At 45.5% G+C, this 9,698-nt stretch overlaps 1 protein-coding gene across 1 annotated transcript in view; it reads left to right on the top strand.

Moving 5' to 3' along the window:
* LOC147664938 (anthrax toxin receptor 2-like) overlaps positions 1 to 9,698 on the top strand; it is a 470,307-nt gene that overhangs the window by 382,270 nt on the left and 78,339 nt on the right. Inside the window, exon 9 of the mRNA XM_086949874.1 lies at positions 8,108 to 8,188. Coding sequence (XP_086806000.1) covers positions 8,108 to 8,188 — 81 coding nt within the window. The remainder of the gene's footprint in view (positions 1 to 8,107; positions 8,189 to 9,698) is intronic.

The following is a 9,698-nucleotide window of genomic DNA, read 5'->3' as shown; positions in this document are numbered from 1 at the left end:
TACTAACAGCATTATTGATTGCTGCCTGTGTATACCCCACAGTGCCATCTGGTAGGGTCACTTCCGGTATTGGTACAGGGGCGGGTGCATCACGTATTAGGTGGGCCAGCAAAGTGCTGGACTTTTCTGCTTCCACATGTGCATGTAGGGTGTATCGGTAGTCCCCAAAGAGTTTGGCATGGCGGATTCTCCCTTCTTGTAATTGGCTCTGACTGGAGTGGTCGGCACTTGCGTTCCGTTCCAACTCTTGTAGAAAGGCCTCAAGTGTTGTAAGATTCTTGTTAATTTGCTGGCGAGCCCCCACCATGGCTCCCATGGATGTTCCACACATTACCATCTTAAATGCATCCCACTCTATTAAGCGTGAGGAGGCAGAATTTTTATTTTCATTAAAGTAATTAGAGATAGTGGTACCTAAGTGATCTGTAAAGACCGCATCTTTTAACAGCCACAGTCTCCAAGTGGGGACCTGAGTGGGTACCTTCCCCCATTCCTGAGTAATTTCCAATGGGTTGTGATCTGCCAGGGTTTTACCCAGATATGTTGCTTGGGAGATTTGGGGGGTAATAATAGAGGAGCAGAAAATTCTGTCCAGTCTAGTGTGGAGCTGGTGTGGTGGAGAAAAAAAAGAGTATTCACGATTGGTGGGATTTTGGAAGTGCCACACATCTTTAATCAACCATCCCTCTGCCCAAGATCTCAGGAATTCTGTTTGTTTAATTGCTACAGCCCCATGCATCGGGGAATGGGAAAGGTCTAGATGGACATCCAGTATGGCATTATAATCCCCGCCCAGTGCCCACGGGATATCAACCCAATCCGCTAATATGGTATTCATGATGGAGAAAAGTTTGTCTTGGTCATAATTTGGTGCGTATACACTACCAATAATTATATGTATGCAGTCAAGATTCCCATGCACAATCGTATACCTTCCTGGAGTGATGCGCTGCTCTATGTTCATGACTGGTACCCCGTGTCTTACCCATATAAGGGTCCCTCTTGCAAAGGTAGAATATGACGTGATGAATATTTTGCCTCTCCATTTCTTACGTAGTTTAACAACTTCACTGTTAGTCAGGTGGGTTTCCTGTAGCAAGACTATGTGGGCCTTCCTCCTATTTAATTGAGCGTGAATGCGGTGACGCTTATGGACTGAGCCCATCCCTCTAACGTTCCAGATCACTATATTATATTTGCCCTGCACAGCCATGTATGATTTTGTCTGTATGTGTTACATCGCCCGAAGTACAACAATTAGGGTGTGTATCGTAGGATGGGGTGAGCCGCAACCCCAGAGAACCCAACTCGTCTAACCCCCGATACTAGGACTAGCACTTGAACTTTGCTGGTCCAAACATTAAGCAGAGCAGTTCAAACGTCCAATCGCTTAACTATTGCAATACTTGCAGGGGGGGTGGGGGGGGGGGGGCTCCTGCACAGCACATTGTGTCTCCTTATCCGACGGAGCTACACACATGTTAGGACCCATACTTTGGCATGTCAGCTTATAGGACACCTGGGGAAGGAAGAATATTAATATGGACATTTATGAAAGATCTTACTTTCCTCCTTCATAGACTCTCAGTATCCATCAATGGGTGGTCATTTCTAGTTAATACTGTATTATCCAAATAACGATTGCACTATTTGCGGGGTGATTGATGGGAACATCGTGTCATTACCGTCAGAATTAGAAGGCACCAAGTTATCGTCTGAATCTTCCGATGTGGATGGCGGGTTATTGTCTTGCATAGCAGTTACTGCAGCCAGTGCCAATTCCTGACTCGGTAAGGCCTGTTCCAGGGAAGGGCCCCCCTCCTTAGGTCTATGGATCGATCTGTTTCAGTGTGGTCTTTGTCCCGGTGGCCGCTGAGAAGCTCATAATATCTTCTGATCTAAGTTAGCCAGAGCTTGGGGAGAAAGGGTAGCTTCCAGACAGTCATTGGCCGCCTCCGGGCTGTTGAAAAAAATTTGATTTTTGGTCATGTAAGATTTTCAAGTCTCCGGAAACAATAGGGCATATTTGAGCTGTAAGTCATGAAGTTTCCTCTTCAGAGGTAGGCACGAGGCACGCTGCTTCCGAACCATAACTGTATATTCTGAATACAGAGAGGTTTGTTGGTTTTCATATTGGATGGGCGCATTTTCTCTGGCTTTCTGAAGGAGATCACAATCTTTATAATTGAGGACATGGGCGATCATTGACCTTGGTGGTGTTGCAGCTGTTGGTCTACTCAGTGGTATCCGGTGAGCCCTTTCCACGCAAAAAAAAGGCGACAAGCATACCGGTATGCTCCTTATGCTGTTTCAGTATCTCTGACAGAGAGTCTGTTTGTTAGTTTTAACTCTTTTCGACAATTTCTCATGATCTGCTTTCAGAAGGGTAAAGCCATTGGTTGGGGAACCTATTTTTGTTCAATAGAATTGCGTGAGTCCCATATCTCCAGCACAATTACGTCTAATTTTTCTGGGGCAGTCTCCTCATTTGCTGGTGAGGCACAGCTGATCGATGATGCCTATGAGGCCGTGTCTGTCTCCCCCTGTATCTGTTGTTCGATGGGGGACTGTTCCATTGGTTTGCCCTTCGTACGCCCCATATTGATGAATCGTTGAGTACGCCGACCAAGCTATTTTGCTGATGCTCTGCACTATTTCCTGACAGGAGGGAGGGGGAGCAAGAGACCTCCTATCATGCCACACCTGCGCCAGGGACCAGAATCAGACACTAAATGGGTTACGTGTGCCCAGCTATTACCACAGATTTTGCACGTATCCACAGTAGGTGCCCCAGTAAACACATGCATTAGGTCTTGGATGCCACATACAAACTCTGCATCTTGTGTGTTTATGGCTGGCCCCAGCTGCGTGTACTCTGACGCCCAGCTCAGTGATGTCTGACTAGGTGGGTGATCTCAGAGACGTGCAGGGGAATTGTGGTTGTGTGTCACAGCAGGCTCCTGCTAATTAATAGTGGTGGTTAATGGGACCGTTATTATGACGGTGAAGCGTGCTCATTGCTGGCCCAGTGACTTTCGGACAAAGCAGCGCCAACTTACGGTCAACTCCACTGTGTCCCTATGCTGCACCCATTACTTGGCCCCGGGGAGCACTGCCAGTTCCCATATGGGGGTAGCCAGCTTATCCAACGTGCTTCTACGGAAAGTCGTGATGGCCCTAAGGGCCCCAGATCAGCAGTACTGTGGCGCAGAGCTCTTCACAGTTAATGGGGGACAAAGAGCGGCCGTGTCCCAGCACCCGTGCAGCTTGTATTACTCACAGCCCTTCTGTGACGGTCGACACAAACCCAGGCTCCGACCCCCAAGTGCGACCACAGGGCCCAGTCTCCACAGATCTCTGTGCTCTGGCAGCACCCCAGACAAGGTCCCAACAGCCTTCTAGTGCACTCTCCTCGCAGCTCCGGGTTCCGCTCCGGCCCCGCTCAGCATACTCAGTTTGGGCTGCGTAATTCGCCTGGGCCTACGGCACTGGGCCAGCTTGTCCAGACAGAATTTATGGATCCCCCTTACCCGATCTCCGTCCAGGGGCCCTCGATACAGCATGTGGTTCCTCTCAGCACAGATCTACAGGCCTCCACACTGCCCCACGGGCAGGCCTCGCAGTACGCAGTACACCGCAGTTACTAGTTCTCTGCGGGGGTTGACCCGTGGTTTCGTTTTGTCGTTGGGCTTCCGTAGCAGCTGCACACTCACCGGGTCACCGCCTTCCAGGTCCCGGCACCGCCGCCCACTGGCCCAGGCCCTCACTCCCAGCACAGGCAGGCCTCGCATCTCAGAGACACCTCTGCACACAGTGTTCCTCCGCAGCGGTAGTGTTTTGACGATCCCAGCGGCACAGCACAACACCGCTGAGGTCTCAAGTCGATGGCAGGGGAGGTCAGGAGTAATTGACCCCCGTTGAAGTCAGCAGGATAAGTGGGTCCTGCAAAGGAGCTCTGTCAGTTTGCGGCCGCCATGCTTGGCGGTTAGCCACACCCCGTTACATCCCTCTGTTAATCCTGATTAGGTTGGTGTATTCACCATTAGTCCCAGATCTAATACAACCTTTCACATCTTTGTGCAGTTGGGCTAGAAACTGAACCAATGCAGCCTCTGCCTCCATTTCTAGCATTTCTAACATTTTTGCCCAAAGTTGCTCCCTGTCAAGATAATTGAATGCTGAACTTGAATCCATAAATGCTAAGTGCAGTTGGCCAGTCTTAGCCAACTTATATTTGCTGATAATTAGATGCAAGTCCAAGCACTGATCAATGGTTCCAAGGCTCTTACTAAAATCATACTGGACTGCAGAGAAAGTTCCTTTTTCATTGACCCAACACTCTAGCCACTCCAAAAGGATCCTACCAAGTATTTTGGCTGTGGAATCAATCAGGGAAATGGGTTGATAGCACCAAGTGACAGCTCTGTCATCCTTCTTAAAAATCGGTACTATGATAGAATTCGCCCAAGTCTTAGGCGGGCTTATGACCATTGCACTCCTTAGGACATGGAAAATTAGAGTTGCCCATAGATCAGCATAATCTATAAAAGGTCAATTGGTACCCCATCCGGACCTGGGGCCTTGTCTCTAACATTAGATTTGTAGGTCATCCTGAGAGATGTTTAGTGTTCTTCAGGTGTTGTTTTTTATTAATATTATGTGAAAACCCTACATTTGACAGGTATTATTTCATTGTTTATTCTGACTGACTTTACAGTTTGAAACTGAAAAGGGCCATTAACTCCTGCTTTGTGAACTTGATGCTGCTTGGGTTATATAAAAAGGTTTTACTCCAGGTGGTACAGCTATATATCCTGAAATGAAATGAAATGAAATGAAATGAAAAGAGATTTATAAAGCGCATGGCTGCCCTCGAGCGTCCCAGGGCTAAAACAAAAACAAAAGACACAGGACCACCACCCAAATACAACTGACGAGAAAGCCTAAACGAGGAAAAGATAAGTTTTCAATGCTTTGCGGAATCTCACTAGATTAGATTCTTTCCGCAGGGCCATCGGTAGAGCATTCCATAGTTGGCCTGCATTAATTGAGAACCGGCGACCGCCGGACCTCACCTTTTTGGCTCTGGGTATCACCACAAAATTACCATCATCAGAGCGAAGGGCTCGCGTAGGTTTGTAAGGGCGCACCAGGTCCCTAAGAATTGGAGGGCCTGATCCTTGCAAAGCTTTAAACACAATGCAGAGGGATTTGAATTTTATGCGAGCTCGGATTGGAAGCCAATGCAAGGCCTTGAGAGCAGGCTTAGCTGATGATCTTTTGGCAATACCAGTGAGCATTCGTGCAGCCGCATTCTGAGCTCTTTGGAGCACATTCAGAGTGGATTCTGGTGAGGCAAGGAATAGGGCATTGCTATAATCCAGCCTTGACATGACTAATCCTTGCACCAGTAGTTTCCGGGAATTTTCAGGGAGTAGCGGGAGGATCTTCCGTACTGACCTGAGCAGTCCGTAGCAAGTCCCTGCCACTCGTTTAGCTTGAGTGGTCATTGACAGTTCAGGTTCTAGCCAGACCCCAAGACTTTTTATTGCTTCTTTGGGAACTGGGGGGGCACCTAGACTGGCCGGCCACATGGATTTGGGAAGTGACGTACACAGATTGAATCAATTATAAAATCCCTTACACTTCAGCAATGACTTCAGGGGTCTTATTATGAAAAATAATTCATCACCCAAATGGCAACAGCAAGTCAATCAGTCCCCAGAGGAAATAATGTTGTCCAAGATACAAAGCAGTTTTGAAAAATAGGGACCCCTACATACAAAATATACTTGAAAGTCGTAGGGAAATAAGCAATTTCAGGAAAGACGGTACATAAGCAAGTGTATAAGAAAGTCGTAGGGAAATAAGCAATTTCAGGAAAGACGGTACATAAGCAAGTGTATAACTCTCCACACCATTTTCAAGGCAACAAAACAACTTGTTTGTTAACAATAAACAATGTGCATCAATTTAGAAAAAGGAACATAATATTATTTGGGAGTGCAGGGTAGTCGCCTCCTACTGGAGGCGGGTGCATATGATCATGAGCGAGGTGACTGGGGTAGATGTTCTGGCAGAGGCCCGGCGCTGCCTCCTGAATGTGTGGGGTCCTACTGATTATAATAGTGCACAAACACAATGGGTCACCCTGGGGAACATGGTCGCGAAACAAGATATTGCTCAGATGTGGGGTGCTGCTACAGCCCCAAAGGTGGTACAGTGGAAGGCCAACATGGATTGGTGTATGTTCCGAGGGAAGACGGTGTACGTGGCCAGGGGTAAACCCAAAAAGTGGCAAAAGATATGGGGGGCCTGGAACGAGTATAGGGGTGATATCTGCCTACCACCTGACACCGCCCCCCTGGAAGAAAGACTGTCCCCGTAGCCTATGGCTCCAACACATGTTCTATTAGCAGATCTATCCTGTATCCCCCCCCCCCTCCATGGTCTTGCAAACGGGTGCTGTTCAGATTATTTTTAGGTTATTGGGCCTAGCTTTTCCTAAGCTCGGGCTCTGTTACACAAATGTTTAAATTGCCTTGTTTCTTAGCACTAGTTTGGTGCTTTCTCTTCTTCATCTTAGTTAATTTCTTAAAACTTTACAAATAAAAACCTTTGTACGATTTGGAAACATGCTTCTTGTACACTAGCCGTCTGACCGATGATTTGCTGCCTAGCCTCCGGGATGTAAGGCTAAATAGCTGTGTGCACTGACTTGAAAATAAAGGTTTTCAAAAAATTAAAACATTTTTTTTTAAAAAGGAACATAAAAATATGTGCCAATGTTAACCTATTTATTTTTTTTTATTTATATTTTAGTCCTTATAAACAATACATTTATTTTTGGTTTTCTTTAAGAAATAGTTAAAAACATTAATACAACAACAACATAATCATGTAGCTATAACTATTGCTGTATCTGGAGGGGGCTACTAGAGATCTGGCTGCAAATATGACTACAAAGCAGTCCACCCTCCCCCCATTGTCTACCACAACGTATTTCAGTCTTCTTGGACACTTTAATCATTGGGCCTTATTTATGAAGGCCTTGCGTCAGTTTTGCGCCGCCGGTGCGTCACTTTTTGTGGCGCACCAGCGGTGTAAAAAATGCGCCTTGTTGTGCCATATTTAAAAAGTGACGCATCTAGATAGATGCTTCACTTTTTAAACCCCTGCGCCACATTATACCTGCGTCAGGTATAATGTATGCAGAGGGGGCGTTCCCCCGCAAAAAGCCTCGTAATAGTGACGCAGTGAAATCTATGAGATTTCACTGCGTCACTTTTAGGACGCTGTTGCGTCAAAATCTTGCGCCTGCCTCACAGCAGGCGTAAGACTGACGCAAGCCCTTTCACATGGGGCTTTCCCCATGTGAAAGGACGCATTGCTGGAGTTGCGTCCCTTTTGTGACACACTCCAGCAATGCGTCACTTTTGAGCTTACAGATACGTCAGAAATACTGACGTTTCTGTAACTCCTTGCGACATGATGCGTCATACATTAAATTTGACGCATCAGGAATGTCGCAAGGAGTGCGCAGTGAAAAGTGACGCATCGCTGTTTTCACGCAGCGATGCGTCACTTTTTCATAAATGAGGCCCATTATGTTTACATGCTGCCTGCGTCATAAAATCCTACTGTATCCAAAGCGTTTATTACTGAAGCACTGTAGATTTAGTTGGATGATGCAGGTATTTTGGAACCAAATTTTCACTTGTAAAGCCTAGAGCATGTTTCAATTTACATCAAACGGTCTATTGGACCAACGGGCAAATAGGACTTTAAAACTGTAAAGTACAATTAATTCCATTTAACAGCAATAATTCGATGGCATTTCAGCAATAAACAGCATAAGTTACAGTTGAGTGCAAACTACTGCTGTAACTGTGGGTTAGAAGCATGGAATAGCTGATGAGTTTCTTTCAAATAGGAATGAAGACAATATCACAGGTCAGAGTTGCTTGAAATGGGAGATTCTGTGTGGTCCTGCCCAGCTCTTCACTTGTAGCAATGATACGTAGGAAAGCACATCTAAGATCTTTCAGGGGTAAGGAAGTGCACTGTTTCTTACTGATGGGTGACTTGCTGTGACTTTTCCTTGCAGGGCCGCCTGGACGCACTATGTGCCTTATTTCGACGGCAATATGACCGCGTTTCGTTAATGCGACCTCAGCAAGGGGATGAGGTAGGTTTTTCATTTTCTAGCTTTATGCCTGACTTTTTTATTGCAGGTTCATAAAAACTATACCAAGGTTACTTTAGATAGCTAAGGACCCACATATGTAATTGTACCTTTTAGAAATGAGACAGTGTTGCATTGCTTAAATAAATGTAAACATCTTGCTGGTTTAATGTAAATTTGTGCCTGCTTACATTGGAGAGTCTGACCTTTGAAGCTGAATTCCGGGTTTTACAGTGTCATGCGTTCTTAAAGGAAGAAGACATGTATGTGTATATTTACCAATGTTTCACGCAATGCGGCAACACAACTTGCGGTGCTGTGTTGCTTGAAAGTAGGCCAGCGGAAATGCACCATCTAGTCCTGGAGCACTTGTGGAAGCCTAACATCAACACAGGCACCCTTGCGCCATGCTGCAAGGGGGCCTGCGTTATGAGCAGGAGTTTTTTTTACTCAGCAAGGTACACTTTACTGCACAAAAACAATCCTTTGATGTATTTTCCTCTTTCTATGTGTGTGCACAATGCAGCACACATAGAAAGAGGAAGTAACAAGGAGATATAGGGGCATATTATCAAGGACAGGCGATACATTATCGCCGCTTTTATCGGCAGGAAACTGCCGATAAAGCGACGATAATGGCCTTGATAATATGCTCTATGAATTCCAATCGAAGCCCATGTTAGATGTGTTCACATCTAACATGGGCTTCGATTGGAATTCATAGAGCATATTATCAAGGTCATTATCGCCGCTTTATCTGTAGTTTCCTGCCGATAAAAGCGGCGATAATGTATCGCCTGTCCTTGATAATATGCCCCTAAGATATTTCTCCTCATTACACCTTGGTCGGGGAGGTGCAGCATGTTAGCTCAATCCTATGTTTACTGACCACAACTCACAAAGTCAAAGACTAAAGTATACACATGGGCTCCCTCAACACCCTTAAAAAGTCAAGGTTTATTTGTAGCCACAATGAGACATAAGAAAACTGTTGTGCAAGCTCCTATTCATGTACTTCAAGGAACAGCTTGAAGTGTCTGTTTTCTGAGTTTTAACACTACTTCTGAAATGGGACTAATATTAGTGAACTACAATATGAATGCTGATCATGAAATTGTAGGTCGATTTCCTTCATTTTCTATTGGATTAGGAAAACTCAAAACAATGAAAGTAAAGTTACACATAAATGACAATATTTGTCCTGTAGCTCAAAGACACAGACGAGTTGCGTTTCACTTTCAAGAAGCTGTTGAAAAGGAACGTAATTTGTTACTTAGATATAACATCAGTGAATGCTCCACTAGTTCAACACCACTGGTTCCTCCCATTGTAATAGTGCCTAAAAGAGAAGTGAAAGAGCTGTACACATATGTGTTGGCATGCGTCTGGCCAACAAGGGAATTGAGGGAGAGAGACTTCCCGGTCCACAGATAGCTGATATGATAGCTCACTTGTATGGAGCAAAGTTCTTCTCTTGACTCAACCGAAATAAAGGATATCACCAATTAGAACT

The sequence above is a fragment of the Lissotriton vulgaris genome, unplaced genomic scaffold (assembly GCF_964263255.1).
Source record: "Lissotriton vulgaris unplaced genomic scaffold, aLisVul1.2 SCAFFOLD_1004, whole genome shotgun sequence".
In the NCBI taxonomy this organism is placed as follows: Eukaryota; Metazoa; Chordata; class Amphibia; order Caudata; family Salamandridae; genus Lissotriton; species Lissotriton vulgaris.
Note: the sequence above shows the minus strand (reverse complement) of the source record. Positions and strands in the feature narration are given on the sequence as shown.